At 50.6% G+C, this 18,784-nt stretch overlaps 3 protein-coding genes across 4 annotated transcripts; 1 reads left to right on the top strand and 2 right to left on the bottom strand.

The window, feature by feature from the left end:
• Positions 1 to 153: 153 nt before the first annotated feature.
• On the top strand, positions 154 to 2,532 carry SLC50A1 (solute carrier family 50 member 1). Of its 2 annotated transcripts, XM_022559510.3 has the most exons (6): positions 157 to 290; positions 595 to 672; positions 813 to 936; positions 1,525 to 1,686; positions 1,945 to 2,064; positions 2,146 to 2,532. In XM_022559510.3, exons 1-6 carry the CDS (start codon positions 211 to 213, stop codon positions 2,245 to 2,247), a joined length of 666 nt encoding a protein of 221 aa, XP_022415218.1. In that variant the 5' UTR covers positions 157 to 210; the 3' UTR covers positions 2,248 to 2,532. The 2 variants fall into 2 exon arrangements, with proteins under 2 accessions (XP_022415220.1, XP_022415218.1); XM_022559512.3 differs by lacking the exon at positions 1,525 to 1,686 and having other exon boundaries at positions 154 to 290.
• A 439-nt stretch (positions 2,533 to 2,971) lies between these two features.
• DPM3 (dolichyl-phosphate mannosyltransferase subunit 3, regulatory) lies at positions 2,972 to 3,593 on the bottom strand. The gene is made up of 2 exons (XM_022559513.2): positions 3,524 to 3,593; positions 2,972 to 3,326 (listed from the first exon to the last, which is right to left on the bottom strand). The coding sequence occupies exon 2, from the start codon at positions 3,319 to 3,321 to the stop codon at positions 3,043 to 3,045; it is 279 nt and encodes a 92-aa protein (XP_022415221.1). The 5' UTR covers positions 3,322 to 3,326; positions 3,524 to 3,593; the 3' UTR covers positions 2,972 to 3,042.
• Positions 3,594 to 15,717: 12,124 nt separating this feature from the next.
• Positions 15,718 to 18,372, bottom strand: KRTCAP2 (keratinocyte associated protein 2). Its single transcript, XM_022559387.2, has 5 exons — positions 18,244 to 18,372; positions 17,764 to 17,918; positions 17,563 to 17,626; positions 16,110 to 16,176; positions 15,718 to 15,870 (listed from the first exon to the last, which is right to left on the bottom strand). Exons 1-5 carry the CDS (start codon positions 18,248 to 18,250, stop codon positions 15,750 to 15,752), a joined length of 414 nt encoding a protein of 137 aa, XP_022415095.2. The 5' UTR covers positions 18,251 to 18,372; the 3' UTR covers positions 15,718 to 15,749.
• Positions 18,373 to 18,784: the final 412 nt, after the last annotated feature.

The following is an 18,784-nucleotide window of genomic DNA, read 5'->3' as shown; positions in this document are numbered from 1 at the left end:
GTGGGGTCGAAACAGGCCCTCGCAGGGGCGGGGCCTGAGCTCCGGCTTGAGGTTCTAAGGGTGGGCCGGGTTCCGGTTCAGTTTCCGGGGGGATGGCCGAGCGCGCAGGGGCGGAGCCGGGGGCGCAAAGGGGCGGGGCTCCGGCGTCGCGGGCTCCGGTTCCTGCTAGCTGGCCGCAGGCGCCGAGCTCGGGATCCGACTCGGGGAGGGATGGAGGCGGGCGGATTGGCCGACTCGCTTCTTTCCGGAGCTTGCGTGCTCTTCACCCTCGGCATGTTCTCCACCGGCCTGTGAGAGCGCGGACGGGCTGGGCTGGGGCAGGACCAGGAAGTCAGGAAAGGAGAGAGAACAGAGACGTGGCCGCAGCCCCAGGCTGCATCTGGAACCTAGGGTCAAAGTGGAATCGGGTCGAGAGGGCCGGGGTACAAGGGCAAGGCTGGTCACTTTACCTGAGGGAGAAGGCCAGGGTGCTGAGGGTAGGGCCGGGGGTCTGCAGTTGTCCAGAAAGGATGACAGGCATCGGGGATTTCGACGCCCCAGCAGCCTGGTCCTCCCTTTCCACCTCTCCCCCCTGCCTTCGGGTCCCCGTTACAGCTCGGACCTCAAGCACATGCGGATGACCCGGAGTGTGGACAGTGTCCAGTTCCTGCCCTTTCTCACCACGGATGTCAAGTGAGAGGGGCGATGCCTGCGGCGGGAAAGGCTGTCTGAGGGAGGTTGGGGAGGGGTGAGGAGGAATGTGGACGAGGCCCCTCGGGTCCCCCACTCACACTCAACCCCGCGAGCCAATGTCCCTCCCCTCCACCCTGCAGCAACCTGAGCTGGCTGAGTTATGGGGCCCTGAAGGGAAACTGGACGCTAATCGTCGTCAACGCCGTGGGTGCTGTGCTTCAGACCCTGTATATCTTGGTGTATCTGCACTACTGCCATCGGAAGGTAGAGCCCCTTCCTCTGCTGCATGCCCTGCCCTGCCTTGCTGGCAGGGCAAACACTGTTTCCTAGAAGACTATAACACGCTGGTACTGCCAACTTTTCCTGGAACACCCTTCCAGCCTTGCAGTCCTCCTTCCGCCATGAAGCCAGCCTGCTGAGACTCACATATTGTCCCCCATTCTGGCAAAGCTGGTAGCTCTGCCTAGCCTGATGGTGCCTTGCTGCCCAACAACCTGAGTGGAAAGGGATTTTGTCTCCATAGTTCCTTCAAAGTCAGTGCCAGTGGCTGAGAGTGAGATGATCCGCTCTGCTTCCCCATTCACACAAGCATTAAGCTCCTACTCTGTGTAGCAAGCTCACCAAAAAAGGATACCTTTCCCTCTCCTAGAAACCTCCGGGGTTGTGCGTGGATCAGACATGTGCTCAAGTCACTGGTGGGAAAGAGGATGTAACAAGTGCAATACTGGAGGCTTGGACAAAGGTTGGCTCCTCAACTGGAGCTTGGGAGAAGGCAGGATGAATTAATTCCAGCAGCAGAGTCAGAGAGGGCTCCTGGTACATCCAGAAGTAAGGCTACTCTCTCCTCTGCAGCATGCTGTGCTCCTTCAGACTGCAACCCTGCTGGGGGTCCTTGTCCTGGGTTTTGGCTACTTTTGGCTCCTGGTGCCCGACACTGAGACCCGGCTTCAGCAGCTGGGCCTCTTCTGCAGTGTCTTCACCATCAGTATGTACCTCTCACCACTAGCTGACTTGGTGAGTGGGGGTGTCCAGGGAGGAAAGGAAGATAAGTCTCCCATAGCCAGAGACTGTAGCTTATACTCCAGAGGAAGGAAAGACCCAAATCCTGGAAGGAGACGGGTTAGTAGAGTTGGGTGAGTGGGGGGCAGGAGGGAAAGGTTGGGTAACAGAAGATCAGGGAGGACGTTTGACTTTTTTTCTGAGGAAATTCTTAGGCAAGGTGGGAGATTTACTATGTGCCTTGCTAGGAGTGTCCTTCATCCTTTCCCACAGGCCAAGGTCATTCGTACTAAATCGACCCAACGTCTCTCCTTTTCACTCACCATTGCCACCCTCCTCACTTCTGCCTCCTGGACGTTCTATGGGTTTCGACTAAAAGATCCCTACATTGTGGTAAGCAGAACAGGGGCGGGGTGACAGGTGTACGAGGTGGAAAATCAGCTCCTCTCCTCATAGCAGCCCTTGTGATTTCAGGTGCCCAACCTTCCAGGAATCCTCACCAGCTTCATTCGCTTCTGGCTTTTCTGGAAATACCCCCAGGAGCAAGACAGGAACTATCAACTTCTACAAACCTGAGGGAGTTCACCTGACCACTGGGCACCTTAATGCCAACATACTACCAAAGAAACCTTGTTTCAGCTCTTCCTGCTGGTCACCTCCACTGGTGAAGTGCGTTGTGGTAAAGGAAAAGAACTGCTTTGAGAATCCAGGGACTAAAGAAAGGGCTTTACTTAGAAGACTGGATGGAACCTGGGAGATGAATCACTTTTTTTTTTTTTTCAAGATTTTATTTTTTAATTTGGGAGGTCGGGGGAAATCTTTAGAATGTGCCTTAAAATAAACTGTTCCCTACCCCTTGCCCATCAAGGCTCGTTCTCTGTTCAGGGATAGTCAACCTGCCTGGTTTGGTGAAGGGTAGACGGGAACTGTCTGATCCACAGTTACTCTTGGGCTGGTAGGGTTGGCTCCGAAAAGGTATCTGAAAGAATCAAGAAGTTGTAAAAACGTAGGAAGGCCTTAAAAAGAACAGAGCTTGGATGTTATGAAGAAGAATAGGCTTCAAGAAGTCCTTCCTAACAGGGCTAAAAAGACCAGGAAAGTGAAATGACTTTTCCGTACTGAGAGATCTTGAGAAGGGCGTCTTTGCCTCCTTCGGAGCAAACAGGAGGAAGTACCAGCAGAATGCAAAGATAAAGGCTGAGAGAGCCTCAGGAAGCTGGCTCTTCTACCTCTCACTTATCAACAGCCGGTACACAGAATCCCCAATTCCCATCATCCATACTCCATACTCAAACCAAAGTTAGAAAATAAACTTGCGCTTTAATGGGGGAGGGGAGAGCAGGCTGTCCGTGCGGGAATGAGGTTAGGGTGTCAGAAGCGCATCCCCCTGCGGGCCAAGTCGGCTCGGGCCTCCTGGATCTGGCTCTGCAGCTCGCGGGCGGCGTCCTCGCAGTCGTGAAAAGTGGCCACGCGATAGCCCACAGTACCCAGTGCATAGCAGCCGGCGGACACCAGCAAGTAGGCGGGCAGTGACCACAGGACCTCCCGGCAAGACAATGGCAGCTCCAGGCCCAAGGCTCCCGTGGTCAAAGCAGCCCAGGTGGAGCCCAGGAGCGCCAGCCCCCACAGCCACTGCGCTAATTTCGTCATGGTCACTGCGGGAAGAGGAAGCAGAGCTCGAGGTCCCTGACACCCCGCTACCCGCTCTTCATCTGAGACCCATTCCCTGTCCTTCTACCTCACCCCCACCTCCGTACCACCTAACCTCAGGGCCGCTCCTCTGTCGCTCCCGCCCTCCGCCCTCCGCCCTCCGCCCTCCACTCTCAACCCTCAGCCCTCCTCCTACACTTACCTCTTAGCCCAGCGTCTTCCCTGAGCCGCACGGCTCCGACGTCAGCGTCCGGAATCCTCCACGGCTCGTGCTCCGCCGCCGCGCGGCCTTCTGGGAGTTGTAGTCCTCGAGCGGCGTCTGGCAGGTTCGTGGCCGCGGACTTGACCTAGGCTGTGCTCAGCCGGCTCCGCTCCTGCAGCCGCGACCTGGGCCCAGAGGGCTTTCGGTGCTGCTTCCCTCCCTCGAGACCCCGCTCCAAGCTGGCGTGGGGCTTGTAGACAGCCTGAGGACACCCTTAAGCCTTGCGACTAGATGGGAATGTAATATCGTTCCTCTTAAACTCACTTCTCCTGCACAAAAATTCCACTCATTCATTCATTCATTTATTCACTTATTTATTCTTTTATTCATTCAGTCAGTGGAACGTTTCTTGAGCGTCACGACAGACTTTGGAGAAATAGAGATGTCAAGACACGGACCCTTCTGCGGTGGAAGGAGGAAAGCAGATGCATTGACAACTAACAGGTGCCCTGAGATAGGTGTTAGAACAGAGGTTGTCATATTTTAAAAGAGAAACTCAGAGGAGCAACCAGTAAGACTTGGAGCCAGAAGAAGAAGTGCCTCAAGAGGGTGTCTTTAAGGGAAAAAAACTGTGGGGACAGAGGAATCACCTGATGTGTTTAAGGTATTAAGAGAAGGTGTATACGTCTTTCAGAATTTGGGGGATGAATTCATGATAGGTATATAGAAAACCGAGTGAAAGAAAAGGTCAGGCAATTATTAACTTCAGGGAAAACAAAGAGTTAGAAAGGAAGGAGAATTATAAAAGCCTGTCTGATAAAGACCACTAAGAACAAAACTGTAGTTGGATAGTTAGGTTTATTCACTTGCTGCTGCAAGAGAGAGCACACACCAGGGGAACTGTGGAGCCGCTCATCAAACAAAGGAAAAAGCCAGGTCATTACAGGATATGGGAAGTGGTTGAGTTCAGGTGATATTTAAATGAAGCAGTATTTTGACAGGTTCAAGGTAAGCACAGATGTAAGTGAAGGAGTTAACAACAGCCTGGACTGAGAAGTGAACTGAGAATCCACTTGGAAACTACAAAGTTAACTAATTTTAGATAATTATATAATAGATAACTACATAATTAAGATAATTGTACAATGTTATGTCCAAAACCCCAATATCTGAAGCTTTGCACCTAGGTTGGAAATCGAGGCTGCTTCTCTGTATCAAAGTAATCAACATGCGTTAAACCTCCAGCAACAGTGGGATGTTCCATTCTCACTGCCTGATTTCAAACAGAAAATTTGTGACTGTATGATTTTAGAGAACGAAGTTTCTCAGCCCCATATCCCTGATGTTAATTAATAAAACCAGTTTTTACAGAGCCACAGAGTCTTAGCACAAACACTACATAACTCAGCTGTGTAGAATATTTTCACAGCCATAATAATGTAAACACTAAGTGTTGACTTAACTAAAATTTGGAATATATTTGAATTGAGAGGGTGGGGGAGGGGAGTATATGGGGAGAGTCAGGATTAGAGAGAACTATATCCTCATTTTCCATGGCAGGCAGTCAATTGATTATATCTAAAATAGAAAAATAAAAATAATAATATGGACATGTTATTTAGAAATATTGGGAATTCCTAGTGGTCCAGTGGTCAGGACTCAGCGCTTTCACTGCTGTGGCCCAGGTTCAATCCCTGGTCGGGGAACTAAGATCCCAGAAGCCGTGCAGCACTGCCCAAAAACAAACAAACAAACAAAAAATATATAGAGGTAGTACCCAAAAAAGCAGCCAAGAAACTTGAGAGTGGTTTATGGAGGAGTGTATGTGTAGGGAGGGGGTAGGAGAATGGAGCAGGGGACTGTTATTTTTCATTGAATGCCTTATAGAACTAGTTGGCCTTTTTATATATATATAATTGGCCTTTTAAACTATGCAAATTCCTTTGTTAAAGTAAAAATTAAGGCAAAATTAAAATATTTTTAGAAACCTGCTATATGAGCTTCAAAGGCCCACCTCCACTCCCTTCCCCAAAATCCTACTAGTAACCCACTCAAGACCTCACTAGCCACAGCGACTTTCAACACAGTTCAGGGGCCAGGCATCAGCCTTGCAGATCCAGAAATTCTATCTTATTCACCCACAATAGATGTGGCCCTGAAAGATTGCCACTCCCCAGAAAATTTTGGGGGGAAAGATAATGAGAAGGGGCTCGCCCTGCAACACATAAAAAGAAAATAAATTATAGTGTCATAATAATCAGCAGAAGATTAAACATTCATCGAGGGGCTATTATGTGTCATGCCTTTTGTGACACTGCATGTTTGATTTTCACAACAGGCTGCAGTAGGTACTTTTATATCCCCATGTATGAATGAGGAAACCAAAGCGGAGAGAAGGTAAAAGGTAAGTAACTTGCCCGAAGTCATGCAGGGTAGTAAGTAGCAGACTGTCTCATCTGACTCAAAGCTATATGCTTAGTAATTTCACCTTTCTGGGTTACTGGTATAGGAATGGGCAGATAGGGATCGTCATAGCAGCTGACATTCATTGATTGATTACTCTGTGCCAGGCACTGTAATGAGTACTTTATGTGCATAATCTCATTCAATCTTTACAGCCACCATATGAAGTAGGTACTATTATTATCTCCATTTTGCAAATGAAGAAACAGGTACGCCCCAGATAGTCAGACTAGACTGCAGAGCCTGCAAACTTTGCCACTAAGGTATAGCATCTCCCTACCTAGATCAATGGAACAGAATAAAAAGTGAAGAAATAGATCGAACATACACCATTTCAGCATATGATAGAAATGGCATCTCCAGTGAGGAAAGATGGATTATTTGAAAAACATTTGCAACAAGCTTACCATTTGAAAAAGTAAATTAAGTTATATTTCAACCTCACATCTTATACTAAAATAAATTCGCAGTGCATTAAACAAAACTTCATGTGAAAAGTGAAACCCTAAATATGCCACAAGAAAATGTGGGTACATATTTCTCTAATGTTCAGCTCAAGCAACACGTCCTCCAAGCAGCCTTCCTGGGCCTTGACCCTGTCTTGCAGGGTTGGACACCATCTTCCTCCTCTGAGCTCCCACAGCCTCTCTTTTATAGATGGCACTTGCCATGTTGAGCTGTAGGTGTTTTGTTTCCCTGCTTGGGCCACCCAGGACCATTGTAACTCCAGGACCAAGCATAGCGTGGGAAACCCAGAGGGCTTCTATAAATGTAAGATGAGGGGCAGAAGGAAGGACAGGTTAGCATTTGATGGTCTCCAGCAAAACTGACCCAGCTGTCCTGGTCCCAGGAAATATAACTACTCCAGAGACCCCCATCTACTGGACACAGGGTCTTTGGCTTTGGATAGCATTGGATGAAAGCCAGCAGATTCTTATGGTCCAATTCCCTTCTCTTCAATCTTTTTACAGACCGTTACCCTTCTGCAGCTACAGCAGGCCACAAGTACACGTGATTATAGCAGGGTATGAAAGGCAGTACAGCTTGGGGGTTAAAAGTTTGGGCTTTTAGAGCCCCAGATGTCCTGAGGTTGGGTCCTGCCTCTTTCCTTTACTTAGCTATGTGACCTTGGGCAAGTAACTTAACCTCTCTGAGCTTCAGTTTTCTCACATTTGTTGGAGTTTTCTCCTTTGGCAAGCTTTTTTTTTTGGCTGTGTTGGGTCTTTGTTGCTGTGCGCAGGCTTTTTCTAGTTGCATCGAGCGGGGGCTATTCTTCTCTGCAGTGCATGGGCTTCTCATTGAGGTGCCTTCTCTTGTGGAGCACCGGCTCTAGGCACGCAGTGGCTCGTGGGCTTAGTTGCTCCACGGCATATGGGATCTTCCTGGACCAGGGCTTGAACCTGTGTCCCCTGCATTGGCAGGTGGATTCTTAACCACTGCGCACCACCAGGGAAGTCCCACCTTTGGCAAGCTTTGGTTTCAGTGAGAGACAAATTCCAAATCTAGAGCCCTCTATTTATTTATTTATTTAATTTATTTATTGGCCGCACCTCGCAGCTTGCAGGATCTTAGTTTCCCGACCAGGGGTTGAGCCCAGGCCCTCGGCAGTGGGAGCACAGAGTCCTAACCACTAGACAACCAGGAAATTCCCATGGAGCCCTTATTCTAAGTGCACTAAAGATGGGAGAATATGCAAAATTACATACAACACACAGTAAGGGATTGACTGTTTCAGGAAAGGCATGAGCCTCTATCAAATAGGCCCTAAAGCCCAAGGTGATACTGGAAAGATGAGTAAGAGAATTCAGGTGGTGATTGGGGGCGGAGCTTGCAAAGCCAAGGGAAAGCCTGAACAAAGGCAGGGAGGCTTGAGAGTTCATTGTGAGTAACCCTCTGTGTCTGTCTCTGGCACAAAGACTGCTTCATGGAGGAGTGGCAGGAGGTGAGGCTGGAAAGGCCAGCCAGGGTCAGGCTACCTAAGAAAGACCCCTTAAAAGTATTTGTGTTAATACTGTATGCTAACAATATATGTGGAGCCTAGAAAAATGGTACAGATGAGCCAGTTTGCACGGCATAAATAGAGACACAGATGTAGAGAACAAACGTATGGACATCAAGAGGGGAAAGTGGTGGTGGTGGGGTGGTGGTGGGATGAATTGGGAGATTGGGATTGACATATATACACTAATATGTATAAAATAGATAACTAATAAGAACCTGCTGTATAAAAAATAAATAAAATAAAATTCAAGAGAAAAGATTACCTAATAAAGTAAAAATAAAATAAAAGACAAAATTATAAAATAAATGGTAAGAAATTTGGGAAAATAAATTTGCAACAAAAAAAAATACTGTATGCTAACACATATATATGGAATCTACAAAAAAAAAAAATGGTTCTAAAGAACCTAGGGGCAGGACAGGAATAAAGATGCAGACGTAGAGAATGGACTTGAGGACACAGGGAGGGGGTAGGGTAAGCTGGGACGAAGTGAGAGAGTGGCATGGACATATATACACTACCAAATGTAAAATAGCTAGCTAGTGGGAAGCAGCCACATAGCACAGGGAGATCAGCTCCGTGCTTTGTGACCACCTAGAGGGGTGGGAGGGAGGCTCAAGAGGGAGGGGATATGGGGATATATGTATACGTATAGGTGACTCACTTTGTTTTAAGGCAGAAACTAACACACCATTGTAAAGCAATTATGCTCCAATAAAGATGTTTAAAAACAAAGTATTTGTGTTGGGCTTGGTCCCTCAGGTCAGCATCTTCCCCCCTTAGAGAAGTGGGAGGTCCCCATGTGTGCCTGCGTGTGTCCTGTCAGGCAGCAGGTGCCATGGTGATTATTGGGTCCTTGAGGAAGGTTCCAGGTGATTAGATTGTGTTAATTCTATCAGCATCCTCAGGGCACCCACAGCTCCGTTGGGGTGACAGGACAGACAGACATGTAATCCACAAAAACACATACAGACAAAATCACAGCCGGGCTTTCAGGAGAAATAGTGCATCAGAGATTGTGCTGCTGATTGGAGAAGGGTCTGGGTGAATCAGGTGAACTAGAGGAGACCAAGATGGGAAAAGACAGTAGCCTGAGGCAGGAGGGATCCAGAAACAGGGCTGGTGGCTGACAGAAACATTCGGCTGATTCTGAGGATTCAGCAGTTTGGAGTTGATGCAGGCTGGAAGTTGAGTTTTAGCAAAGAGCTCAAAGTGTGACAATGGTGTATGGCTAGTGGGGTTCTTGGTTCTTTTAACAAACATGTATTTAGCACCTACGTCAAGCAGTATTCTAATGACCAAAAGAGACAAAATCTCTGCTTTCAATGAAGCTTGCAATGAAAACAAACTGCTTCAATGAAATGGTAGGAGACAGACAGGAAACAAACAAATATTTAATGTATCAAGTAGTGAGAAGTACTGTGAAGAAAAATGTAGCTAGGTGAGGGGCTAAAGGGTGACAGTGTACCATGTGATATAGCATGGTCAGAAGGGTGTCTCTGAGACATTTGCATGGAAACTTGAATGAGGTGAAGGACATAGAAGTGTAGATAACTGCTGGATGGCTGTTCCAGGCAGTGGGAACAGCATGTGCAAAGGCCATGAGGTGGCACAGGGGACACATGGAAGCCAGGAGTGGGATGGAGGAGCATGGGGAAGAGTGTGAGGAGATGAGGTCAGGGGTGGCAGGGATCAGATGCTGTGTTGTAACCATGTTGGTTAAGCATCAAGGCAAATACCAATGGATCTGGATTTCAACTCCAGCCTTGCCTTCCCTTATAATCTTTTTCTTTTTCTTTCTTGCTTTATTTATTTTTGGCTGCGTTGGGTCTTCGTTGCTACATGTGGGCTTTCTCTAGTTGCGGCGAGCAGGGGATACTCTTTGTTGTGGTGCGCAGGTTTCTCATTGTGGGGGCTTCTCTTGTTGCAGAGCACAGGCTCCAGGCGCACGGGCTTCGGTAGTTGTGTCAAGCAGGCTCAGTAGCTGTGGCTCGCGGACTCTAGAGTGCAGGCTCAGTAGTTGTAGCACACGGGCTTAGCTACTCCGCGGCATGTGGGATCTTCCCGGACCAGGGATCCAACCCGTGTCCCCTGCATTGGCAGGCGGATTCTTAACAACTGCGCCACCAGGGCAGTTGTCCCTTATAATCTTGAGCAGGTTGTTTTAACCTCTCTTGCATTTTACCCCATTTCATTTCACTGAAACAGATGTATTAGTCAGGGTTCTCCAGAGAGCCAGAACCAATAGGAGATATATCCGTGAAATTTAAGGTCTTGTCTCATGAAGCTGTAGAGGCTGGCAAACCCAATATCTGCAGGGTCTCACTCTGTCTTGACTTCCTCCTGACTGGGGCTGGGGACAGTGGGCAGAGGGCCAGGTCCCAGCCCACATGAGCATCGACCAGTGAGAGAACCCAGCAGGCCAGAGCCAACGTTGCTGTTCAAGTCCACAGGCTATATCTGAATTCCCTCCTTCTCTGGGGAGGTCAGTCTCTTGTTCTATGGAGCTCTTCAGTGGATTGGATGAGGCCCACCCACATTATGGAGGGCAATCTGCTTTACTCCTATTTTAAATGTAAATCTCATTCAAAAACCCTCTCACAGAAACATCCAGAGTGGGAATTCCTTGGTGGTCCAGTGGTTAGGACTCCACACTTCCACTGGAGAGAGCACGGGTTCGATCCCTGGTCGGGGAACCAAGATCTTGCACACCACATGGTGCGGCCAAAAAATTAAAAAAAAGAAACACCCAGAGTAATGTTTGACCCAATATCCGGGCAACGTGGCCCAGCCAAGATGACACATAAAATTAACCACACAGGGCTTCCCTGGTGGCGCAGTGGTTGAGAGTCCGCCTGCCGATGCAGGGGACACGGGTTCGTGCCCCGGTCTGGGAGGATCCCACATGCCGCGGAGCGGCTGGGCCCGTGGGCCATGGCCACTGAGCCTGCGCGTCCGGGGCCTGTGCTCCGCAGCGGGAGAGGCCACAACAGTGAGAGGCCCGCGTACCGCCAAAAAAAAAAAAAAAAAAAATTAACCACACAGAGTAAGAATATCAATCTCATAAGGTTGATGTAAGTGTTGAAACTGAGAATATCTGTAAAGCACTAAGTTGGCTGGCAAGGTCATGGCTGTTATCACGTGGGAGAAGATGACATTTGTCAAATGCCTAATAGGTTAAGCGCTATGCTAGGCTCTTCCACGTTGTTATTTAATTCCAATCCTCTTTGCCACAATTTGAGGCAAGTATTATTATCCTCATTTTACAGACGATGAATTTAAGGTGCAGAGAGATCACTCAGCTTGCCCAAGGACCCTCACCTGGTAAGTGTCAGAGCCAAAACTAGAGCTCAGGTCTGTCTGATTTCAAGACCTGGGCTCTTTCCTACTGCCCCGCATATGTCTAGAACCTGAAGCTTTCTGAGTCAGAAAAAGGCCCGGGTCACAGAGGCTGGAAATGGGGGCTGGAGGCCGAGAACAGGAAGGGGAGGGCTCTCCCTGGAGGGTTAGTCTAGGCCTTCACACACCAGTATACATGCACCTTAGTCCCAGAAATTCCCTTGAAGCAGCCCTCACAGCAACTCTTGGCCCAGAATGGGGGTGTGTGGGAGGTTTTTCTGTGGGGTCCTGACCTGTGCAGAAGGGAATCCCACTTTTCAGTCCCTTCTGTTAGTGTCTCAGCCTAAAAGTAGGGGAAACATGTCCAACTTATTTGAGGTGAGTGGAATTCTCAGAGAAGGGCTCCTCAAAGACCATAAGGGCCATATGGCTCAGGCCTCATTGTCACACAGGGCCTCAAATGTAGGCTTCTGAAGTTATCTCCAAGTGTGGTTTCATTCAGTCACGCTGTCACTCTCCCACAGAACAGAAAGAAGGGATTTACAGTACAAATGATTTAACTTTTACTGTGGAATTTTCAAATATATACAAAAGTAGAAAGAATCCTACAATGACTCTGATATGCCCATTATCATAGAACTTTACATGATAAAGTAGGGCCTGCAGTTCCCTGTGAAGGGAAACATTTCTAAAAATCCTGTAATGACCTTGCAACTAGCATGATTATATTGTATCATCATTTTGTCTTAAAAAGTGTTAATTTGTCAAGTGTACACATTTCAAACATGTCTCAGTTTTTCTTCATTTTGAAGTGCATCTGGAACCTCAGTAGACAGAAGGAACCTGGACTTCTCTCCACTTTTCAGAGGATCTGTCTCCCAGGGGAGTGGTTGCTGAGAACTGTGGGCCCAGGTAGGAGAGTTGGAAGGAAGGAGGCCCACCCCGAGCCCCCAGGGATGCGGAGGCTGGGGTGGGAATAGCTGGCTCTTCGAGGCCCAGGGGAAGCAGGGGGCGGGGGCGGGGTGGGGGTGAGGGCAGCTCTAAAGCCTGCTTCCTGCCCCAGGGCAGGCAGTTCACACTTTGCCCTCCACCCCAGGTAATGCAGTGCCTAATTCTAGGGCCAGCTAGGGGGCTTCTCTCTCTGCCAGGGTGGGAGCTCAACCAGATAGCATTTATAGTGCAATCTCTGGTGGCCAACTTGCTCTCAGCCCTGAGGGGCTCGGGAGGTGGGATTTGGGAGCATGATCTTGGCCTTGCCCCCGGAGGAACTTCCAGCCTGCTGGGAGGGAGGAAAAGAAATGTAGTTGAGGTGAAGCAATTAAGTGCCACCAACTGTGCACGCACAAGGGTTCTGCCTATTGTTTGCTTAGGAGATGGCTCTGTGAGTAACCCTAAGTCAAGCAGGAGTGTGCGCATGGCAGGCCAGTCCAGAGGTCCCTGAGGGCAGGGCCTCCAGCTTCCCATTCGTTCACGGTTCCCATAGCGCTCAGCGCTGGCTCAAGCTCACAATGAACTTCAATACTTGCTTTTGACTGAAACTTTCCCCTTTGTATCTGTCTCTGTGTCTCTCAGCATCTCTGTCTCTACCAATCTCTGGCTTCTCTTGTTTCCCAACATCCTTCCCGAGCCCCTGGGGAGCAGAGCTGGGGGGCCGGGCAGTGGGAACGGGACAGCGTCCTGTTCTCACCAAGGACAATAAGGTCCGGAAAGGGCTGGAGCCAAGGCCTGGCGTAGACTCCCCCTCCCTGTCTGCCCTGCCCCCCCCCACCTTCTGGCATGCCCTAAATGCCAGGCATCCCCTCATCTCAGTGCCAGCCCGAGAGGAGTCCAGCCTCTGCCCGGGCAGGGGAGCCCCCTCATCTCACCTTCCCACCACCCTCTTTTTAGGTGGCATCACCTTCTGCCCCAAGAAGCGCACCTCTGGGTCAGGAGCCTTCTCCCGCCAGCACCCCCCACTAGCATCCAAGGCCCCCTCCCGCTGTATTATTTACTCCTGTTTCCGGAGCAGGCAGCGGGCGCTGGCGGGTGTCAGGGCCACGTGTGAGGGAGCAGGAGGAAACACCTGGCTTCCCTCGGGCCTCCAGGGGCGGACCGCCCATCTCTCCCCTAGGTCTCCAGCCTCCGGGGTGGTGCAGAGACCCAGGCATCCCGGGGCCAAGAGGTTACACCTTTGCCCTTCTCACCTTCGGGTCTCCAGAAGCCATGATGGCCTCACGCCCCCTTTTTTTTTTTTTTTTTTTTTGCGGTACGCGGGCCTCTCACTGCCGTGGCCTCTCCCGCCGCGGAGTACAGGCTCCGGATGCGCAGGCTCAGCGGCCATGGCCCACGGGCCCAGCCGCTCCGCGGCATGTGGGATCTTCCCGGACCGGGGCACGAACCCGTGTCCCCTGCATAGGCAGGCGGACTCCCAAAGACTACGCCACCAGGGAAGCCCCGCCCCCTTAATTAATGATGGTGTTTGGTGTCTGGGATACCCTTCCCAGGGTTAATTGGTAGGTCAGGTGGAGGCAGCCGGCAGCTAGGCACCCCAGGGATAGGCTGGGTGGAGAGCTGAGGTCAGCACCAACCTGCCTGGTAAAGGCACCCATTCCCTGAGCAGGGGGTCATTATTCCTGGCCACATACTGTCCCTGATGCCTATGTAGTGGGTGGCAGCAGGTGCCCAGATCCCTTGACATTGTCCTGGCACCTGCTCAGGCTCTCCCCTGTCCTCCCCTAACCTGGCCCCACACAAGCTCTTATCATGGAAGGCATGGTGCCCTGAGGTGGCCAGATCCCCCAGCTGTGTCTATGCTCACCTGGGCTGGGGCCTAGCCCTCTGCCCACTGCTCCCACTCCAGGTCAGGAGAAAGTCTAGGTTTGACAAAGCGAGACCTAGAACTAACCCAGCCTCCCCGGAGGTCCAGGACCCATTTTGGACAACCTTTCCTCTCCCCAAGGGTCCCACATACGGTAACCCCCCAACCATCACCAAGTAAGTTGGAGCCTAGAGCTACCATTCCCCCTCAGGAAGGCTCTGGTCTCCACTGAACTCTCTTTGCCTCCATTCCCAGACTGGAAGAGCAAGAAGACTTGATTCAGGCTTCAGCCCTTCCCAATGGGCCAGTCTTTCGGGTCCTCCAAGAGTTGGCTTCCACCGGAGAGACTCAGCAAGAACCCTGAGACCCAGCAGCAACCCTCCCAGCCCTCAGGGCCAACAGGCAGGGGAGTGGTGCGAGTCTCCTGGAGGAGGATGTGAGCTCGTGGCGCCCTCTGCAGGCAATGTGGGTAAACTGCATAGCACTCCTTCAGCCTAGGCATACAGGAGAAAGGGTCCGGGAGTCCGGCTACAAATGGGGGTTTCGGGGGCGGGGCGGGGGGGACCTCTAATCCTTGACCAGAACTCCTTTGACTCACTTACTTCTTCATCTTCATTGGGTCTCATTCCCAAACTCAGCCACATCCCACGTACAGGATTTTCTGTTCTAGGAGGACAGGTTCTTTCATTCAACCAACCCACCAGTCCTCACTGCCCATTATCAGGCACTGTGGAGAATACAAAGCTGACCAAGGCACGGTAAGCACCCTAAAGCCCACACCACCCAGCAAGAGGGACGGTGCCTAGGTGCCCCAAAGGACAGACACTCTGGACAGAGAGGCACTCCTCATGGCAGAGCATGGACAGAGCAGGACCTGAGAAGTCACATCCCTCACTTCCATTAAGGCTGGCTCCAAGGTTGGTGGCCTTGTTCCTATCGTTTTATGTATTCAACACTTTGCTAAAACTTAGGAAGTTTCTTAATTCCTTGGCTATGAGACAGAGGAGAAAAAATGAAGGCACAGACCAAAGAGGATAGGGACAGTGATCAACCTGGGAGTCTTTCTAAACATGGGCAGACATCCATGCTGAAGAACAGATGGGTCCAGGAGGGCAACATCAGTAGGGAATTCCCACCTGCAGACCTGGAGCAGAAGGGGCAGGGGGCTCATTTGCTCAGGGTGGGGAGCTAGAGTAACGAAGCCCTCACAGGTTAAATGGAACTCCATGGGGAGGTGTAAGGGTGAGGGGCCTTTCCCTCCCTTACTCCTCTGTTCCAAGATCTATTCCAGTTCCGAGGGGCAGGCATTCCTGCACTGCAGTCTTTACCCCTTTTCCCAAAGGGCAAGACTGCCGATCATTCATGCACTTTTCTTCTGTGAGACTCTCACACAAGTATGTGCCACTCCAGTGCCTGGCAAAGTGCCTGGCACTGATGGCACTCAATAAATATTTGGTAAAAATGAACCTTGGAGGAAGGAAACCCCACCATCCTCAAGGTCTGAAAACAGCAAGTACCCATCTGCCCCAACATTCTGCACACCCATGCAGCGATGGGCAGGACAGGCCCACAGCATATCACAGCTCACAGAGCTACAAAGAATCAACTTTATTAAACATGTAGGGTCAGTTTCTCTTTTTGCCCTTGCCCGTCACCTTGGCTGGTGTGAGGACTGGAGCTGTTGCCTGGTACAGAGTGGAAGAGATCTTGTTGATGTAGTACAGACCAACCATGGAGAAGATGAAGCTACAGGGTGAAGGAGAAAGGTCATGGTATCAGTGGGCATGCTGCCAGCCTGGTGCCTCCTAGAGCAAACAGATACCAGCATGAGGGAAAGAATCCAGGATCAGGTTTAGGAAAATGGGGAAGGGGACAGAGGGAGAACAGAGTGGGAGGGACGTATGGGGAAGTCTGGAACCATCACAGGAGGATCGGGTGCCAAAGGACAGGATGCTACACCCCTTACTCAGCTGTCAGGCACTTACCAGGTGGTGACACAGACTCGGTGGATGAGGCCAGATGCAAAGAGAGCCAACAGGAGGCAGAGGAGAACTGGGAAAGCAAGAGGGGACAAGGAGGGTGGTCAGAATGGAAACACCAGGCATTCATATGTGGAGTCTAGAAGAAATCTGGGGCCCTCTGAATCTTGGGGGAACTGCTTGGAGGGGAAGGGCAAGACAACAGCAGGAGGACCTCAGATGGCCTTATTGATGCCCAGGACACGGAGGTAGGAGATGCATGCTCATTACCAGCTCTGCCCCAAATATCACTTAACTTCTCTATCCTGGATTCCCTCCAATAAAAAGGAAAAGGAAAGGTGACAGCAGAATCTGAAGGGCAAGGCTTGCTCCCATTTGAGGAAGAGAGTCAAGGCCTTTCCAATAGAAGCCAGACAATGGGGATCAATTCATTAACCTGCCTGGCTAGTTATGGAAGTCGAGGGCCTCAGTTCCTGGACATAAGTTGGAGAGCAGAGTGTCTGGGTACACACACCCATGGGGACAGAAAAGGGTCTCAAGACATCTAGAGTAGGACTAGAGAGAAGGTGGGAGGGCAGATAGCAAGGGCAATCCCACCTGCCCAGCTGGGGAGGGCAGGGCAGCTGAAGAGGGCCTAATAGCTTGCCCCACTACAAAGGTTTCTTTCAGAAGCAAATGAAGACAATACACTTAGAAATAAAATCTAACAGAGAGAAGTTCTGAAGCCGCTGTACGAAAGGACCTCCGGAAGCCTAGGTGGAAAGAGCAAAACATAAGGAGGACAAAGAAACGAGGGCCACAGTGACAGGTCTTTGTTCTACCAGGTGAAGGCGTCACAAGAGGTGGCATATGCTGTCCATTTGGGGCATGTGGCATCCCTTAGGTGATCTGGCCTTGACGCCTAATTGGCTTTATGAACTTAATTCTCCATAAATAACTGAATCATCAATTCTTGATTAGAACCGTTTCAAAAGGAAAACAATCTGACAGTTACTCTAATTTGGTCAGGATTCCTGCTGACACAGAAAGCTGGTGTATCTAATACTTAGGCTCTTCACAATCATCTCAAACAGAATTCACTAATATTGGGCTAATTTCACCTCGGAACCCCTCAACTGATTTGGCCCTTCTTCTTCTTTTTCTGGTGGAAACAAAGAACATCCCTTCTTGGATGTATTCATTACAGGCCCAAACCTGCCTGTTCCCCTCAAACCTTCCCTGGGAACTGGCCAGGAAGTAACTTGAGTTTCTTGCTTTCAGAGGCCCTCTCTTCTAGCTCCAGTTCCGGGAGCTAGATAAAGTGCTGCATCCAAAACCATCATCTGTCTCCAGACAGTCTTAATACACATATTTTTTCCTCCTAAAAAACCTTTACTAATTAAGCACCTGGAAATTCAGTACCGTGTTGGGGGAGGTTACTGGAGAGGGTTCAAATACTCAACACCCAATTTTCACTTACTCTCGGGGAAGATCTTTGCTTGGAATCCTTTGCCAAAGACAAGATTCTCCAGGTTATTGAAGGCCTGGGTTGAGGGAGTTAAGGAGTAGGACGTGCAATGGGGGCAGAGATGTTTGGCTAATGGGAAGGGTACAAGCCTGAGTGGCCCACCACCCTTCCTACCCTCAAACACCTCTGCCCGCTCCCCCGCAAAACGGATACAGTGAGAGAGAAGACGAAAAGGCCGGAACCAAGCAGGCCGCCCTGGATGGTGAGCCACTCGGTGGAGGCCAGCTGGCGGCTGTACATCTGCATCCCAGCGAAGAGCAGCAGGGACAGGAGGGAGGAGAGCGCCAGCGAGGTGCCTGTACCCACCACTTGAGTGGAGAAGACACGCAAAGTCAGGCCCAGCCCTCCCTCCAGGAGCCGCAGGCAGATTCGGCAGGTCCGGGAACTCGAGGGCCCAACCACCTGCAAGCACTCCCGGGACTGCAGCCACCGTCCCCAACTCCCCACACCCCGTGGCAACCCCCAAGAATTCCTCAGTCCCGGACGCCCCGAACCCTCCGGCCCCGTGGGAAATGCCCGTCGTCTGGAACCCAGGACACGTCAGTTCTGCGGGGAGAGGACCGCGAAAGCTGATCCGCCCAAATCCGACCCCCTACTAGTCCGCCCGCTGGGGGACCCCGCTGGTCCTGTTACCCATCATGCCCTGCCCTCGGGTCCAATCCGCGCCTCTGTACAAGAGGAGAGCCGAACCGGGCACGGTTGGCTGTGCGCATGCGTCAGCCCCCAACGTGGACTTGCTTCTCCCCCACGTCTTCCTCTTTCTCCCTCTCGGCGCCTGAATGCAGCGCCCTCTTCCTGAAGGGAGGAAATATTGCGTCCAAGAGCGTCCTTGGCCACCACCCTCGTCCCCCGCCCTTCCCCGCACCCAGAGCATCTGCTGCCTCTCAGTGCAAGCTGCACTTAACTCTTCAAGTCACTGTGCCCATGGACTATAGCCTGTAGCCCACTTCTGTCTTCTTTGTCAATTATGTCAGCTTTAGTGCCTGTTCCTCAAGACCACCTGCCCCATGATCATTGCCTTGATATCTCGCCTGGACTCTTGCCCAAACCAAAATCTAGTCCTTCCATTCTGGAGCCCATCTTTCTCTGAAACTATCCTTCTGCTTTATGTGAGTAAGATTAGAAGCCAATGAAGAATTCGAACATAAGAAATGGCTCCCCCTCAAATACGATT

The sequence above is a fragment of the Delphinapterus leucas genome, chromosome 1 (genome assembly GCF_059928025.1).
Source record: "Delphinapterus leucas isolate spDelLeu-1000000601 "Yukka" chromosome 1, BTC_Dleu_Yukka2, whole genome shotgun sequence".
NCBI lineage: Eukaryota > Metazoa > Chordata > Mammalia > Artiodactyla > Monodontidae > Delphinapterus > Delphinapterus leucas.
The sequence above is the reverse complement of the archived record's forward strand: the minus strand, read 5'-3'. Positions and strand labels throughout refer to the sequence as shown.